The 18,156-nt window shown below is 55.9% G+C and overlaps 1 protein-coding gene across 1 annotated transcript in view; it reads right to left on the bottom strand.

The window, feature by feature from the left end:
* Positions 1–18,156, bottom strand: part of PKD1 (polycystin 1, transient receptor potential channel interacting) — a 44,022-nt gene that overhangs the window by 10,299 nt on the left and 15,567 nt on the right. Inside the window, exons 14-28 of the mRNA XM_033518005.1 lie at positions 14,240–17,862; positions 13,243–13,389; positions 11,655–11,798; positions 10,505–10,784; positions 8,920–9,136; positions 8,371–8,521; positions 7,753–7,905; positions 5,190–5,334; positions 3,767–4,369; positions 3,188–3,344; positions 2,668–2,920; positions 1,859–2,054; positions 1,113–1,283; positions 675–818; positions 1–182 (exon numbers count right to left, since the gene is read on the bottom strand). Of these exons, the coding sequence (XP_033373896.1) occupies positions 1–182; positions 675–818; positions 1,113–1,283; positions 1,859–2,054; positions 2,668–2,920; positions 3,188–3,344; positions 3,767–4,369; positions 5,190–5,334; positions 7,753–7,905; positions 8,371–8,521; positions 8,920–9,136; positions 10,505–10,784; positions 11,655–11,798; positions 13,243–13,389; positions 14,240–17,862 (6,566 nt within the window). The remainder of the gene's footprint in view (positions 183–674; positions 819–1,112; positions 1,284–1,858; positions 2,055–2,667; positions 2,921–3,187; positions 3,345–3,766; positions 4,370–5,189; positions 5,335–7,752; positions 7,906–8,370; positions 8,522–8,919; positions 9,137–10,504; positions 10,785–11,654; positions 11,799–13,242; positions 13,390–14,239; positions 17,863–18,156) is intronic.

Below are 18,156 nucleotides of genomic sequence, written 5' to 3' on the forward strand. Positions count from 1 at the left end.
CCACACGGCGTTGGCGCAGAGGAAGAGGAAGATGAGGAGGCAGCAGCAGGTGGCCCTCTGGACGCGGGTGAAGCGGGAGCGGGGCGGGCGGTCCCACAGGGACAGCCACACGTGCTTCTCGAAGAACCCGCGCTGCAGCTCCGCCACGAAGATCCGCCAGAAGCTCCTCAGCTCGCTCTCACCTGGGGACAAAGGGACACGCTCAGGGTGGCTGCAGCACTGTGGGGACCCGGCTGAGGTGGCCACATCCATCCCACAAACTCCAGAGTATCCACACCCCATCCACAGGGTCCCTCCTCCTGCAGTGCTCCGATCTGAGGATGAGTGGCTGGAAAAGCTGCCCAGCAGCACAGGACCTGGGGATGGCAGGGGCTGAACACGAGCCCAGCTGGGTCCAGGTGGGCAAGAGGCCAATGGCAGCACCATGGCTTGTACCAAAACAGTGTGGCCACAGCCCCAGGCAGTGCCTGTCCCTTGTGCACGGCACTGCTGAGGAACCTCACAAGAAGAAAGACATGGAGGGGCTGGAGCATGTCCAGAGAAGGGAACAGAGCTGGGGAAGGGTCAGGAGCACTGGGAACAGCTGAGGGAGCTGGGCAAGGGGCTCAGCCTGGAGAAAAGGAGGGGCCCAGGCAGCAGGGGTGAGAAGGACCCAGGGGATGTGGGGCACTCACTGGCAGCAAACACCTCCCTCTCCACCAGGCCATTGTTGTCCTCGCTCTCCACTGACAGCCAGTCATTCACCAGGAAGAAATAGCTCTTGCTGCTCTGCAGGTCCCGCACGATGACGTGCTGCAGGTACCACGAGGGGCTCAGTCCTGAGCAGGGGGAGACCAAGGAATTATTTCATGGCACACTCACCCTGTGTGAGCCCGCGAAGCTGAGGGGGCACCGTCAGTGCCACGGCTGTCATCGAGGGGAGCGTGGCACAGCCAGCTCACCCTGAGGGGACGTTTATGGTCACAGAGCACAGCACGTGGCGTGTCTGGGGTGGCACCTGGCCGCTCTGCGAGGGACACTCCGTGTCTCCCCACCACATCCCCTGATCCAGCGGTTCACCACGGGCCAGGTCCCCCTGCCCAGGCCCGGCACGTGGCCCCTCCATGTCCCACCTTTGTTGTCGTGCCAGATGCGGATGCGCCAGATGCTGCCCAGGCTGCGCTCCGTGGCGATCTGGAACACGTCCAGGCTGTTGCGGTGGAAGGCGTTGTCCCCATCCAGGTGTCTGTGGCCACTTTTGTTGTCCACCCCGTACAGGGCGATGCCCACGTGGGCCGTGGTGCCTGCAGGGAAGGAAGGGGCTCCCTCAGGGAAGCCCACTCGAGGTGCAGCTGTTCCCCAGCCCTGTCTACAAACCCAGCCCCCAGAGAGAAGCCAAACTTTGTGCCTGCTGCTGGGAAAGATTGAGAACAAAGTGATGGATCCTGGAGGATCCATCCAAAGGGCCCACAGGGCAGGAGAGGGTCTGAAGTGAGGAATAATCTCTGCCTCTGCAACCACAGCCCAGTCAGGGGAGGCAGGATGGGGGAATTTCTCTCCTGGGTGGTTCCTTCCAGCAGCAATTGCCTGTCCCACCACAACAGCCGGTGTGGAGCAGCCTGGGCTAGTGGAAGGCGTCCCTGCCCATGTCAGGAGTTTGGAACCAGAAGGTTTTTGAGGAACCTTCCAACCCAAACCATTCTCTTGACCATCATCCCACAATAGATCTGGGAATGCTGTGGGAAGCCCTGGACTGAAGCTGTGGCTCAGCTCTGGGCCCCGCGGGGAGCATTCAGAGCGTGACGTGCTGAGGTGGGACCTCAGGTGAACTGCAGGTGTCCCCCTGGGAACCAGGCACGGGAGCAGGCTGTGGGCTCACCTGATCCTCTGCCCCAGCCCGTTTTCACCAGGATCTCGTATTTGTACATCCCGTTCTTGCCGCAGAAGGGAATCACCCCCACGCGGTTCATGTCGATCACGTCCAGCTTGTGCACGATCAGCGCGGCCACCGAGTAGGTGACAAAGCACACGGCACACGTCAGCAGCACGATGTAGTTCAGCCCTGGGCCTGGAGCCTGGACAAGAGAGAAGTGTTGAAAGGCAGCCCCAGGAGGATCCCGTTCCCATTCCCTGCCTCCTTCCTGGCCGTGGCCCCGCAGAGCTGCCAGGAGCTCCCTGCTCCCACTCACGGCACGGGGACGCGGCGAGGAGGAGCTGGAGAGCCCTGGGAAGCAGGGAGCAGCTGGCAGGTGTGACTCCCTGTGACTCCCTGTGGCTCCCTGAGACTCCCTGAGACTCCCTGTGACTCCCTGTGGCTCCCTGAGACTCCCTGAGACTCCCTGAGACTCCCTGAGACTCCCTGAGACTCCCTGAGACTCCCTGAGACTCCCTGGGATCAAACAGTGCTGGGTGACAGCTGCCAGGAACCTTTAGCACCTCCCAAGAGGGGAACACGGTGCGAGGCGTCCAGGCCAGGGACTAAAGCCATCTGCAAAGGTCTCCTTCCAGCCACGACTCCCACCCAGGGGACATCCTCCCCCAAGCTGTGCCCATCTGCACCTCCCAAAGGCTCCCAGATGCCTGTGCTGGTGCCAGTTGGACATGGAACCAACAGGAGCTTTGCTCCAGGTGCCAACAAGCTGTTCTGTGTGTGACAGCACTGCACAGCCTCTGCTTTGTTGTACTCACGGGAAAGATGAACTGGACAGAGTTTGGGGGCACAAACAGGCTGGCCCCAAAGGCTGTGAGGTGCTGGGTCAAGCACACAGCCTGGTCTGGCCTGGTCTCCTCCAGGGGGACAATTCCTTCTGTCTTCCAGCGCTTCTCCTGCTCGCTGAAGTACTGGCAGAGGGACGTGTACAGCCCCAGGGTCACCTCCACTGCTGACCAGCTGAAGTGGTTGGTGATGTTCAGGTAGTATTTCTGGATGGGGTCGTCTGTTCTGGAGAAGGCAAAGAGCAAGGAGATGACTCCCCCACCTCTGAAGGGAAACCAGCCCCATTCTGGTGGAGAAGTGCCCAGGGAAGGCTTCCAGCCACAGGGGCAGGGATGCACCCAAAAAGGAGGAGAAGCCCTTTTGAATGAGGTGTAATTTACACCCCTTGGCTGTGCAGACACACAGGGGTTCCCCAGACCACCTGAGCACCCCTCACATGCATCCACAGCACAGCCTGAGGCTGGCAGGGACTGCCAGGGAGGTTTCTCTTACCTGGGTGAGGTGAAGAAGGTGTAGAGCTTGTGGTCACTTCCAGCCAGGGCGTCCAGGCTGATTCTCTTGGAGGCAGAGCAGTTGTGCTCGTTGGGCTCGGGCTCATGATGGAGATAGGCCATGATGAAGGGCTCAGGCTCACTGGCCAGGTAATGCTCTGTGGGGAGAGGAACGAACAGAAAGGGCTTTAAAAACCCCTGGGAGACTCAACCACAGGTCTGCTGCCAGCACTGGGGCTCAGGGAAGAAGGAATGCAGAGAGCTGTGGGAGATGAGGGACCAGAGGGTCCCTGAGCACTGGATACCATTGGGCCTGCCTGGAGAGGAACTGGACAATGCCTTCCAGGGCTGATGTGGCTCAGCAGAAGGGCTGGGAAAAGCAAAAGGCTTCTCAGGGCCAGAATCCACAAGCAAGGATGACACCAGGCATGGAGATTGTCCAGGACAGCCAGAACCTCGAGCATGCAGTGTGGAACCTGCTGCTGTCACCCAGCATCCCTTCCCACACTGGTTACCCCTCACACCCAGCCCTCCTCTCCCACAGGAAGGACTAACAAAGAGGTGGATTTGTCTGCCCTACCATTGAGGACTCTGTAGGTGAGCTGGAAGTGCAGTCCTGCCTCTCTGTTGTTGCTCTCCATGATCACAATCAGGTTGACAGACGCTCTTGCCTCGATGACTTCAGTGCCAGCCACGAGGTTTTCGGGCTCTGTGCTGTTTGAGACCATCACAGTGATGGCTTTTTCAGAGTCCAGGCTCCCGATGGGGATCTGCACCCCGTTGTGTGTCTGGAACTCCATGGAGGCCACCTTGGTGGACACGGTGTAGTTGCTGATGTACCCAAAAGGGAAGGGATTGGAGTCCACCTGGAACATGACTTGGATGACATCCGTCAGGTTGGAAAGGGTGGAGTTGAAGGCCTGGGGGATGGAGAACTGGCAGTTTGGTGTGTTTTCGTAGCAAAGCAAGTTAAAGGGGTCAGACCTCTTGCCTGTGGCCTTAATTTCTCCTCCCACCAGCTCGAGGGGCTCTTCGTTCAGCACCCGGGATTTCATGAGGATTCGCATCAGGCTGGAAGACAGGTTGTAGGCTTTGGGAGCCAGCAGCAAATTGTGGGAATCAGCAAGCAGCTCCTGGGGCTTGGATTCTTGTGAAACTGTATTGACAAGGTGGATTAGGTCACCTGCCAGGAGAGAAATGAAGAGGAGGTGATAAACAGCCTGGATAACTGCTACAGTCAGGACAACACCTGACACCTTCCCAGAGAAAACAGACGAGGCTTTGCTTGCTCTTTTCTCACTGTTCCTCTGCACATGACCTTCCCCACTGGAGTGTTCATAGCCCAGAGCCAAAAGCAAAGCTGTCAGCAGCTCCTGCAGCCTCTCTAATCTACCAGGTTTGGTGAGGAATACTAAATCACAACACACTTGATTTCCCTCCTGGGGAGTGAAGAGAAGCACAGCTCAGGAAACAGGGAGGGAATGGATCAAACAAACAGACGTTCCTAAGCTTTTGCACTACGAAGTGCACAGCACTCAGAAAGGAGTGCAGAGGCAACAAGGGGTGCAGAGAAGGTGTCTGTGCTTCCCCCTGGGTCACCCAGGTGGGAACCTCCACACAGTGCTCCCAGATGCCCCAGTGAGGCTTGACAGCCTCCTTGGACTCTGACCAGGAAGACAAGCATCTGGAAGCCATAGCTGTTACTCACTGTTTACTAAAAAGAGAATCCCCTGGAGTATTAGTGAGTTTATTAGGAGTATTAGTGAGTTATAATAACAACTGTCAGATTTAAATGTCCACAGAGCAGCTGCCAAAGCCAGGACAACCCTGGGAAAAGTGCAGGGAGAAGAGAGGGCTGGGATGCCACACTCCAAAGGACAGAGCAATTTCCTAAAAATTTGGGCCAAAGCCCAAATGGCAGAGGAGGGAGCCTGAAAGCTCCCCTCAGGCTGCTCCTGTCCCTGAGGCTGGTCCCCTGTCCCCAGCTGCAGGACAGAGCTCACCTGTGATGTTGAGGATGTTGTCGGCGATGCCGGTCGGTGTCACCGTGCCCTGGGTGGTCTCCCCTTGCAGAATGGTCATCATGGTCTCCAGCTTGTTCAGGGTCCTTGTCAGGCATGACTTGCACACCAGCTCCTTGCTCACCACCTGCAAAGGGAGCAGGGTGTGACAGAGCAGGAACAGAGCAGGAACAGAGCAGGGAAAGCCCAGCTGGCTCTGTCCTGAGGAGACCTTTTCACTCTGAATGTGCCCCGTGCTCTGCCCAGCCCTGGGGAGGGGACAGCAGAGGCTGCCCTGCTCACACTGACAGGGGCCAAGACTCTTCCATCCCTCTCCCACCACATTCCAAAGTGCCAGAGTACAGGCAGGCAGAGGATGCCTGGCAGAGGATGATTCTGGGTTGGGAAGAGGAATAAAGGGAGGAAATCATTGCCCAGAGAAGCTGTGGCTGCTCCATCCCTGGAATTGTTCAAGGCCAGGTTGGACAGGGCTTGGAGCAACCTGATCCTTCCAACCCAAGCCATTCCAGGATTCTGTGATTCCAAATTCATGTTCCCTGGGGTGCACTCCTAAGGACCAGGCACATCTCCCCTCTGGGACCACACAGAAACCAACCAGGAAGGGCTGGATGGGATCCTCCATCCACTCCACGACCTCCAATGGAAGCAGGATTTAACCCCAACTGGATCCATTTCAGTGTCCAAATCCTCCTGAAGGCTGTGGGAGGAATCCTGCCACTCAGGCACGATGGATGTCCCTCCCTCTGCTCCCAGATGTGTCCAAGAAACAGAATGTTCCAGCCATGGCCTGGAGCTTCCTGCACTCTCGAGGGCTGGATGGGAGGGACTGAGGCAACACATGGAAGCTGTTACAACCCCGTTCCTAGCCCTTATTCATCTTTTTTCTTTTAATCATCATAGGATTCAACCCTGATTCACCATATGTTTCGGTCAAGAATCAAAACAGCATTTGCAGGTCTTGAATTCCCCTTCTGCTGCTTTATTTGTAAACTCAGAGAAGCCAGGACAGACTGTGTGAACTGCAGTCAGGAATCAGGGATCTGGGGAAGACACTGGCTTATGGGGAGGAACCACCCAAGGGCAGCTCCTACTTAGGGAGGAGAATTGACCAAGAAGTCCAAGATTCTTTTTTTTATCCCTCCAGGAGAAACTAATTCTGATTTTTCCTCTCCCTTGTAGGTAAAATCAGAAATGTACCAGCCCTGATGGACACTTGTGCAGGAAAGGAATGTGTGAGCTCCACTTGGGAAATTCTGGAGTACTGTTTTCCTAAGCTTTTCATTCCAGCCCAGAGCACAAAGTAATCCTGGAATGTCATCTTTTCCCATGGAATAAAAATTCTATTTCTAGCCCTAAGCTCCCACAGCAAAATCAAGTCACGAGGCAGGAGGAGGTGGGAGAGACAGAAACAAACTGGTCTAGCATGGAATGGGATGTGCTGAACCCCAAACCCCCGAGAGAGGGGAACAGAAGGAAGGGACTTTTGAGGTTTGCAGGCTCAGGAGGGAAGGGAGCTGGACCCTGAACCCTAAGGCACAGATCAGGACTCTGGGTGGGATGCAGTGCCTGCCCATCACAGACCTGCCTGCAGGGCCGAGGTACCTGACCAGTCCCCAAAGCAAAGATTAGGGAGGGTGTGAGGAGGAGCCAGAGCAGCCTGGCTGAGCACCAGAGCACGAGGACATTACACAACTGGGCTCTCTTCCCTCCTGAATCCAGCAGCAGCAGCACTGGCAACGGGGGCTGCCAGGATCACGGTGCTTCCAGTGAGCAGCACAGCAGAGCAGAGAGGGGTTCCTCGTCTTGTAGGGCACAAACAGGGCTGGGAGGAGAATCAGAGCTGGGCACTGGCCCCTGGCCCAAAGCAGCTCTACTTGTGTTACTCCTGATGGGAGCCCAGCCTCTCCTCACAGGTTCTGTGATTCCCCCAACAATTTATTCCAATGTTTCTGGAGGCCCTCTGCTCTGGAGCCAGGCTGGGAGAGCCAGGCTGGAAATGAGAAGGCTCTGAGGAGACCTTAGAGCCCCTTTCCACTGTCTCATGGGGCTCCAGGAGAGCTGGAGAGGGACCTGGAACAAGGGATGGAGGGACAGGACAATGGGGAATGGCTTTAAGCTGGAAGAGGGTAGATTAGATTGGATATTGGGAAGGAATTGTTCCCTGTGAGGGTGGGGAAGCCCTGGCACAGGGTTCCAGAGAAGCTGTGGCTGCTCCCGGATCCCTGGGCATGTCCAAGGCCAGGTAGGATGAGGTTTGGAGCTGCCTGGGCTGGTGGAAAGTGTCCCTGCACATGGCAGGGGGTAGAACTGGATGAGCTTTAAGATCCCTTCCAACCCAACCCATTCCATGGTTCTCCAAATCTCCAGCCTGCTGCAGCTGCAGGCACCAGAGGAGCAGCACAGGGCTCCCAGGGGCAGAGCTGGCAGCACCCAGGACGTCACCACAGAAACCCTGACGGGGCAGACAGTGACATTTGTCCCCCCTGCACGTGGAGGGGGCCAGGCAGGCACAACAAGGACTGGAGGCTCAGGGCTGGGGCCGTACCGTGCACTGTGCCAGGGCAGCTGAGATCTGCTGGATGTCATCCACCGTGTTCACCTTCAGAGAGTTCAGGGTCTCTGTGATGTTGTTGCGAGTCCAGGTCCGGAGCTCGAATTCCTGCCCAGCCTCAGGCTCCAGCAGCACGGATCGCTCGTACTGCAGGGGGAAAATAAAACAGAGAGAGCTGAGGAAGGTGGAGTGAAAATAACAGAGTGAAGAGCAGTTTCAGCTGAGCTGAGCTGAGCTGGAGTCACCTGTTCCCTGCACTCCACATCTCCTCCCTCTGCTTCTCCCCAGAGGGATCTAACAAGCTGGTTTTCCAGCAGAACTTCCTCGATTTCACTTCTGCTCTCCAAGCAATTATCTTAACAGGCCCTCAGCAGCTAACTAGTAACTGGAGTGCAGTCCTTATCCAGCTTAGCAGGGTGCCTGTGCTCAGGGGGATCGTCCCTGCCTGGCTTCCAGGTGTGCAGCAGCCTCTTCCTGGGCAGGGAAACAGGAATACAGCCCCCAATTCCTGCCCTGCCTATAGAGATCATTGTACAGAATCAGGCCCAAAAATTCTCCTGGTGATTGCAAGGACTTCTGGAGGCCCCTTTTGGGCAGAACGAGCTGTGTTACCTCATTTAAGATGGTGATGAGGGCCAGGGAGTACTCAATGACCTGCTGAGGGTCCCCTTGTTTCACCAAGCCCTGGAGCACGGTGTCAGTCTGATTGTAGAGCCAGTGGGAGAGGCTGGGGAAGCCCTCGGGGAGGCCGATTTCCATGGAGCTGCAAGGAAAGAGGGATTTGGGTGAAGTGCAGCCTGGGCTGGAAGGGAGAGGAGGGGAGGCAGGTGGGTGACCCACAAAGGCAGCACTGCCCCATTTGCAGGAGAAGCACCACGGAGCTGCAGCCTGGCTCCTCACTGGCCCAGCCCTGGATCTCCACGATCCCAGGAGTCTTTTCCCACTTAACAATTCCATGATTCTATGCAAGCAGTTAAACTCCTGGGAAAACCTCCCCCTCAAGCAACGATCCACAAAGCCCGGGATTCTCTGTGAGCGCTTCTGCTGAGCCTCCCCTCCCTTTCCTGCCATGGCCAGGAGGCAATCCCCTCACCCAGGAGCAGGGCCTGGGATGTGGGAGCTGGGACTGAGGGCCAGCCCAGCCTGCCAGCCGCTCCTTACCTGTTCACAGCCACCACGGTGGCTCCCAGCTGGTCCTGCACCAGCACGGCCACGGACACCTGGAAGCCGCTCTCGTGGAAGCCGGGGGGCAGGAAGGCGCCGTGCTCGGCCCGGCTGCCCTTGTACACGCAGAACTCGTGGAAGTGGCCGGGGCGGTGGCGTGAGGCCAGCAGGATGTACACCAGCGGCCCCTCCGTGTCCTCTGTGTCCTGCCAGCCTGCAAGGGAACCCCAGCGGGCTCTGACGGGGCCGTGGGCAGCCACAGACACCACCCCAAAGGAGCTGGCACTGCCCCTTCCCTCCCCTGGGCTGCCCCATCCTGCTCAGCCCTTCGGCGTGGATGGGGTTTGGAGCAGCCTGGACTAGTGTGAGGGACGAGATCTTTGAAGACCCTTCCAACCCAAACCATTCCAGGGCTCTCTGATGGCTCTCTGGACCAGCAAGGGTCTGGCAGACTGTCCCCAGAATGAGGACAGCTCAGTGACTCCATCAGGCTGGATGGGTGCCTTCGTTCTCTCTGAATTTTTGTGATGTTTAGGGGTTTCTCCTCGGGTGTTTGGGATCTGTTTTGGATTTAAAGGGATTATGAAAAATTCACGATCAAAATAAAAATATAAATAACTGTGCTGGGACTGGGAACAGCACTGACAAAAGCCACAGCTTCTGTACAAGCCCTGCAAAGCCTGACTTTAGACAGAGGCTCAGCCCTCCGGCAGTTCAGCATCTCAGGAATAACTGGGTCCAGGATAAAACCTGCACAAAGCTTTCCTTGGAGCTTCCAGGAATTATGGGGAGTTCCACAGGAGCTGGGCAAATTCACTGTTTGTTCAGTGAGTCACAGTGAAGGTGCTGGCACTGCCACTGTGTCCTGTGTCTGTCACTTCAGCTTAAAAACAACCACTAAGAGCTGAAATTCCCACCATTCCAAAGAGGAATCGATTCCAGCACTATTCTGGATAGCTCAGAACACACCAAAGTTACAACCACATCACCCTGAACAGGTTTCTGCTGCTCCCCCAGTTTGGTGCCCAGTCCCCTGGAAGCAGCAGGATTCATCCCCTCCCAGCGTGGCTTCCCGGCACTGTGCACAAACAGCTCCAACCTCTAACACTGAGCATTTGGGGAAATCTGGTTTCCAGAGGCACTCAGTCCTTGGCCCAAGGCTACGGGACATGGGCCAGGCCACTTTTCCAAAGCTGGGCTCGCTGCTGCTGCCTCTGCAGCTGGTTGGGAAGGTGGCTCTGGTGGGAACACCCAGCCCACACAGCAGAGACGGCCCCACTGCTTTGTCTTTTGATTCTTCCCACATACTATGACTCAGTTTTGGGCACCATCTTCTTTTTCCTGCACTGAAATACCCAGTCCCTTCCACAAGAACCTGCCTGGCCTGGATCTCACCATCCACCTAGGTGAGGTAGGAATTGTTAACCTGCCTGCCCCGCTGCCGGGAGTTTGAGACCTCCACAATTCGGGCACACAAAGCTGCTCATGGTCCAAACCACTGCTGAGCCCAGCCCTGGGGTAGGAGCTTGGGGTGAAGGGAACATCTGTGTGAAGAGCAGGGAGGGCTGGCAGCTGCTCTCACCTGCACACTCAAAGTGCACCTTGGTCACCAGCGCCCGGAGGGGTCCCTCGGGGGACAGGCGGCAGGAGCCCCCCACGGGGGGCTGGTTGGGCAGCAGGTCGATGGAGGCAAAGCCTTCCTCCCCCGTGGTGAGGTCTGTGATGTGCAGGGTGAAGGTGTAGCCCTCGCCATCCCTCAGGGCTCCTTGTCTCAGCACCAGGTTCATCCCCGTGTCGCCGGTGGACGTGGTGGTTTTGTCCAGGACGAGGGATTTGTTGTTAAAGCTGTGAGCTGCCCACCTCTGCAGGGATGGACGGGGGAAAGACACCAGAGGGTTGGTTTAAAGCTGAAGTTATGTCCTTAAAATGTTTTCAAATTGAGTCTTTTATAAAAAGTAACAGATTTCTAGTGGGAGCGTCTGCCAAATTTGCAGTTGATAATTCAGCTTTAGTCTTGTGTGCTACAGCAACAAGAACTGGAACCTTTCCAAAATGTCTGGTGGGAATATTTCCACTGTGAGATCTACTTTAGTTTCTGGGATTACATCACCCTCCAACAGAATATTTCATAATACAGAGTACAAAACACAGGAAATAAATGAAGGACTGGTGGAGTCTCCACGGGATACCGTGTTTTATGTGCCTGGAGCTGAACGTGGCCTGGGTGGTTACTGTTAATAGCACAAACCTACAATTGTGATAACAGGAGAAACAGTGAGATAATCAGACAGAAAATGCCAGGCAAGGACATGCTGGGAGCAACAGGACTTCCAGTTCTGAGACCTGCTTCACTCCACAGGCTGCAGAGGAAGCTGGAATTAGAGTAAGGCACAAGAGGAGAGACTGAACCACCTCTGCTCAAACCACCAGAAATATGGGCAAAATGCCAACCAGCAGGGAGAAAAAACACTTTACAGATCTCTTAGAGGAAAAAAAAAGTGGCTTTTTGTGTGGAAAGACCTGGCCACTCATGGCTTTGGCTTAGAAATGACCCCACAAGGACTCAGCCAGACCCACCTGCTGCTGCCTGTGGCCAGGGACTGCTTCCCCTCCTTGTCTCTACAGCAATTTAGGTCCAGAGCTTCACTTCTCTCTCCCTTTCCACCCTGACCCCTCTGCCTGCCCCCTTCTCCCAGAGCCCCCAGAGGTGGAGCAAAGCTTTGTGACTTTACCCCAAGCTTGGAGTCGTTGTGACAGTTCTGGCAGGTGCCCTCCAGGTACACGTAGGAGCTCTTGCTGACCTCGTAGACTGACTGAGCCTTGCAGGAAACGCACTCCAGGGACACGATAGGGACTCCTCCCCTCTTGATGAACACCTGGGAAGGCAAAAGCTCCATCAGAAGGTCTGACACCAAACACACACACACCTAACAGGTAAGGATGGACAGAACACCCCAGCACCTGCTGCTGCAGGAATGAATTGCTCTGCATCAGCCCAATCTGTGCTAGGAAACAGCAGGAAGGGATTCCCAAAGGATTTGGGGTCAGATTTAAGCTGCATCTCTGCTCTTACACTGCCCAGGTTTGTCACTGGTTTGCAAGAGCCATCCAACACCAAGCTGGACCCATCTAGGTCACTGTGGATTGATTTATTTACACTTTTTAACAACATAAATGACTTCTGAAAAGTCCCTCTGGTCCCTGGTGCTGAATTCCCAGCAAACCCTGCTTGTGCTGCCATGTGGGGATGGAAGAACCACCTCTTCCAGGGAGCAGCACTTTGTTCCAGGCCTTCAGCTGGAATCTAAGTGCACATCTCCAGACATCCACCACACCTTCCTGGCAGAGCACTCACACAGCTCTAGAGGCACCGGTGGCTCAGACACAACAGCAGCTGAACTCTGACTCCTGCGCTCTGTCTAAATTCCTTTAATCCCTGAGGAATCCCTGGGCTTGTCCAGCACTGGACTGAGCCCTCTGCCCTGGCATAATGAGTGTTATGAATTCAAAGACAGCAATGAAGCCATTGTTTAACATGGCAGACTCTTAAAAGGGGATAAATATTCCCCAGCCCTGCGCTGGAGCCCCATTCATCCCAGCAGAATTTGCAGATTTCCTGCGACACTGGAAGCTTTGTTTTGCGCTCCTGCATGGAAACCAGATAGGACGGAATGTCCTTGAAAGACTATCAATTTCATTTTTTTCTTTTCATCCTGCAGCTCTGGTTTCAAACCCAGGCTGTAAGAGTTTCCACTTCCAGGCTGAGGCCACCTCCCATTGCCAACTGCACCACGATGGATGTTCCTGACATGAACTGTGCGGGTGCTCTCGGCCTTGGGATTCGTGGGACATAAACAACTTCCACTGAAAGAAATCCTCCCCTAAAAGAGCTGGGAAGGTGAGAAGAGAGGAACTGTTGACAGTAAAACTGAGCCCTGGCTCGTAGGAATCCCTCTGGGTAAAATGAGGGAAGAGCCTGTGGCATGTGAACAGCTGGGACTGCTAAAGAGCAGGAAAGGAAGTTTCCTTTCTCCTATAGAAACTTCCTTGGGAAAAGGGACTAATCCTTCTCTGGGAGGGTGGGCAGGCCCTGGTACAGGTGCCCAGAGCAGCTGGGGCTGCCCCTGGATCCCTGGCAGTGCCCAGGGCTGGGTTGGATGGGGCTTGGAGCAGCCTGGGACAGTGCAAAGTGTCCCTGCTCACAGCAGGACGAGGCACTGGATGATCTTTAAGGTCCTCCCAACCCAAGCATCCCATGACTCTGTGTTTTAGAGGTGGCTGTGGCAAGCAGAGAAGGTGACAGCTGTGTGTGGTACGTACGGTTTGGTTGGTGGCCTCGGGACTCATCCCTTCCTTCCTGACGGTGAGGTCGAAAGTGTACTCCACATCTGCCTCTAATAGAGCTTTGGAAATTGTGACAATTCCTTCCTTGGCACTGAAATTCAGAGAGCACCCTGCAGCCGAGCTCTGCTTGCAAGGAGAAAAGAACTTTCAAACCCTCCTTGGTACGGGTGCACATCGGGTTAGTCCACAGCCAAAACATTCAGGTCCACACAGAGTCCCTGTCACAGACCTTGCTGTGCAGTGCCACCACTGGGGTGAGAAACAGGGCGTGTGTGGACAATAAAACACATTATCCTACTCTTCAGGTTAGTAAACAGTCGTTGGAATACTCATGTATTTCATCTGAGTTTCAAATTTGTAGTTTACAGCAATTAACTCTTCATTAAATACCTTATAAACATTGCCAAGCAACACAAAAAGCTCACATTAAACCAAAAGGTCCAATCCCCCCACACTTCACATTTGCTATTTTGAGACAAAGCTACAAAACATGACATTGTACAGGCAAAAGAGTTCCACATTCAATCAAAAATGCTGATTCCCATCAGGATTTGCCAGGCAGTTCTCCCTGCCCTTCCTGCAGTGCAGGGTCAGATCAGCTCGTGAGGGCAGTGACCTGCTAGTGACCACAAGCTGCGGTCACTTGACCTCTCCAAAGTCTAACTTTGTCCCCTGATGGCACTGGAGACATTTAACTGTCAATGGGAGAGGGACAGAGCCCTGACACCAGGAGCCAGAGGCCACGTGCCAGGGCAGCAGCAATGCCAATGCCTCCCTCCCAGAGCCAGCCCAGGGACACTGCAGCACACCTCACAGCACGTTCTGTGCCACCATCCTGAGCTGGCAACTGAACCTTCCAGAGCAGCTCTGGATGCTCACAAAAGCTTCCCTCGACACCATTTCACCCCAGACATGTCTGTGGTGGAGCTGCAGCTCCCAAATGGCCACTCTGGCTGTGCAAGGCTGCTCTTACCTTGGAGGAGGATGTGCAGGACCACTCGTACAACAACGGGGTCTGTTCCCCATCATCCAAGTTGGGGTCGTAGGATTTCTCCCCATCCAAGACCAAGTCCTGAGTGTTGGACCATACACGGTACGACCCCCCATCGATGATTGGGACCAGCCTGCTCGGGATCACAGTCACATTGGCAAAGATGCTTTTGGACAGCGGGGTGTCTCCAAAGGAGACAATAAACATGAAACAATAGTTCCCAACTTCCAGGCCGAGCTTCGGGATAACCAGCTGGGGCCTGTTCACGTCGACGTTCGGCAGCCGGATCCTGCTGGAGTCATCCAAGTTCGTGCAGCTGGCTGCTCGGTAGATCTCCCACAAGTGCTCTGTCTGGTACTTGATGCACCCTCGGAGGTCAATCTGTGCCTCCAGGTAGTTCCTCTGGGATCTCTTCATAACCACCTGGGGTGGCAGGGCCAGCTCCACCTCGGGCTCCTCGCACTCCAGGACTTTGACGGTGACAGTGAGCTGGGCTATGAAGAAGCTGATGAGATTGGTGGCATTCACCTCCACCAGGTAATCCCCAGGGCTCAGGTAAGAATAGTTGGCCACTGCAACCCTGGTGGTTTGAGTGGAAGAGCCATCCCCAAAGCTCCACAAGAACTCAACGCTCCTGCTGCTGGGCACCACCGCGGCTTCAAACAGCGCCGTCCTGTTGACAAAGGCATTGGTGGCACTGAGGGACACCTGGACTATGGGGTCCTGCACCTGGATGGTTCTGGTGATGTTGACACTTCCCAAGTCATTGAAGGCAGTGAGGTGGATTTCCAGCAGCCCTGCAGCTTCTGGAGCGTAGGAAACTCTCTCTCCTGATGCAGCAACCACGGACCTGCCTCGCTCTTTCCACAGGCAGAACTGCCAGGAGAAGGACACGCGGGAGCCGCCGCCCACGCGGGCGCTGAAGCTCTTCTCCGTGCCCGTGGCAATGCCCTCCTCGCAGCAGTTGAGGAGCCTGACCTCCTGGATGGGCTCCAGCACAGAGATGAGCACCTGGGCGTGGGCGATGCTGATCTGGTTCTGCACGGTCACAGTCACCAGATAATCGCCGCTCTTGGTGAACTCATGGGTGTACCTGGAGCTGTTGAGCACCACCGAGTAGTCCCCACTGATGCTCACCAGGTAACTCACAGAGGTACCCGACACCATCCTGATCTCAAAGGTGACCTGTTCCCCCGGCTCCACCACCTTCTTGCTGGTGACAACCTCCAGACCTTGAATCCTGTCCAGCACCGAGATGTTCCTGCTGGCCAGAGCCCAGCTGATGTCGTTGGACGCGTTCAGATGGACCGTGTACAACCCTGCCGTGGGGAACGTCACTGCCACGGACTGGCCGCTCAGTGTGCCATTTGGCACCTCCCACAGCCAGGTCACTTCAGTCCCCCTCTGCAGCTCCCCCTCAAAGACCACCGTGGAGCCTGAGGACACGTACCTACAGTCCAGCTCTGCTGTCCCTATACTCAGCCCCTCGATGACCTCCTCCACACAGACAGAAACAGTGGCATTGGTTGAATTCAGCTTGTTTTCTGCTCCAACAACGACCTCAATCATCCCAGGGCTTTGGAAGGAGTGTATAATAAAGGGTTCAGAGGTGACAGGGGAGGAGCCATCCTCCAGGTACCACACGTACGTGACGCCGGTGCCACCGGTTATGGTGGCACTTATGTTCACAGAGGCATTAATAGCAGCTGGGTTGGGGAAGGCGTAGGGCTTTAGGACACCGAGGCTTTCAATGAACTCCAGCGTCCTGTTAGCAGTGGCACAGCCCAGCATGTTGGTGGCCTTCAGGTAGACAGTGTAGTTCCCAGCTTCCAGGACGCTCAAGGGGAAGGTTTTCCCAGTGAAGGTCTGCACAGCATTGCCGTCTCGCTGGACCACCCAGCCATAGGAGATGTTTGTGCCCTCTCTCACCACGGCCTGCAAATGGAGTGTTTTGTTGGTTGGGAAATACATGTCGTCCACCAGGTCAGTGCTGGCCACCTGCAGGCCCTCAATCTGCTCCAGCACGTAGACGTAGATGCTGTCCTGCAGCGAGCTGATCTTGTTCTCGGCCGTCACGATGACGTTGAAGGTGCCCACGGAGCGGAAGGTGTAGGAAATGGTGGAGGAGCCCTGGATGGGAGTGCAGCGATCGCAGAGGATCCACGAGTAGCGGATGGCGGTGCCAGCCACCAGGGTGGCCACAAAGCTCACCGAGCCATTCAACGGCACCACCGTCCTGCTGGCATTGACCGTCAGGCCCAGGAGCCGCCGCTTCACGGTGATGTCGATGGTGGTCTCGTTGGAGCTCACATCGTTCTGCCCCATCACCGTGATGCTGTACTGGCCTGTGCTGTTGTAGGAATGGGTGGCTGCTTGCCCAGGCTGGACAGTGCCATCCCCAAAGTCCCAGCAGTAACTCACTTTGGTTCCATTCATGCTGGCAGAGAACAGGTAGATCTGGTTCAGCTCCAGAACATCCGTCCCGTTATACTCGATCTTTGCTACCCCAACTGGCTCCTGGACCTCCACAAAGGCCGTGTCGTTGTTGAAGGAGACATTGTTGGAGACGGTCACCGTGACCAGGAACACTCCGGTGTGTTTGTAGGTGTAGGTCACCTCAGTCCCACTCGACCTGGTGGACTCGTTGTTGCCGAAGTCCCAGCGGTAGCGGTACTGGTAGGGAGGCACGGCACTGACCTGGAAGGAGGTCTCTTCCCCGAGCCTCACGAAGCGTTTGGAAGGGAGGAGGGTGACGTTGAGGATCTCGGGCTCCACACAGACACTGGTGAAATAATGAGCCTTGTTAAAGCTGCTGGAGACCGTCAGGGAGAGCAGGAATGTCCCGCTCCGGGTGAAGTTGTGCATCACCACAGGGTCCCCGCTGACCGTGACGTTGGATGAGCCATCTCCAAAAGTCCAGTCAAAGACGTACTCCTCAGGATTCCCCGTCACGTAGGCGGTGAGCTGCACGTCCGGGTGCTCCAGGATGCAAGAAGCAGGCTCTATTTTGAGTACTTCCAGGACAAATATCCGCACAGGAACCGCCTGGGAGACAGAGTTGACAGGATTCACAGCTGTCACGTTCACGGTGCAGTTGATGTCCTTTATGTACACGTGTTCCACCAGTGGCACCTGGCTCCTCAGCACCGTCCCGTCCCCCATGTCGAATGTCCAGGTGATGCTGTCCCCAGTCTGCACGGACGCGTTGATGGTGACGGGCGCTCCCTGCTCTGCGGCCTCGTCCGCGGAAACGCGGAGCCCCGTGATCTCCTCGAACACCTGGTAGCACTCCACGGTCTCCACGCTGCTCACGGTGTTGTTGGCTGTCACGGTGACGTTGTACACCCCTCTGTGGGGGTAGCTGTAGGTGGCTGTGGGCTGGATCTCTGTGAGCAGGGAGGAGCCGTCCCCGAAGTCCCAGGTGAACACGACGCCGTACGGGGAGGGCAGGGCGGTGGCTCGGAAGGTGACCGGCCGGCCCACGACCAAAACATCCTCCTCTGCCTCCACCTTCACGTCAGTCAGGTAACTGTGAACGTGAACCGGGCTCAGGTGGGTGAGGTTCTCGTACTGGTTGGACACAACGACCATCAGGGCATATTCTCCTGCATTGGGAGAGAGCAGAACAAGGGCAGGGTGAGGACACGCCTGTCAACAGCTTCTCAGTGCTGTGGTGGGGTTGTGACAGGGGCTGCAGGGGACACTCTGCTCCTCTGCTGTGCACACTCAGGGCTGGCTTGCTCCAGGAATTACACCAGGTCGTGTGTATGGTGTAAACACCAAGAAAGGAGCCAGTCTAACAGGTAGAGAGAAAAGATTTTCTTCCTGCTCACCCACAGAACAGTTCCTTCCTGCTGCCCACCCCTCCCTCCATCCCAGTGCTCGCCTGCCCCTCGTCC

The sequence above is a fragment of the Parus major genome, chromosome 14 (genome assembly GCF_001522545.3).
Source record: "Parus major isolate Abel chromosome 14, Parus_major1.1, whole genome shotgun sequence".
NCBI classification, from domain to species: domain Eukaryota; kingdom Metazoa; phylum Chordata; class Aves; order Passeriformes; family Paridae; genus Parus; species Parus major.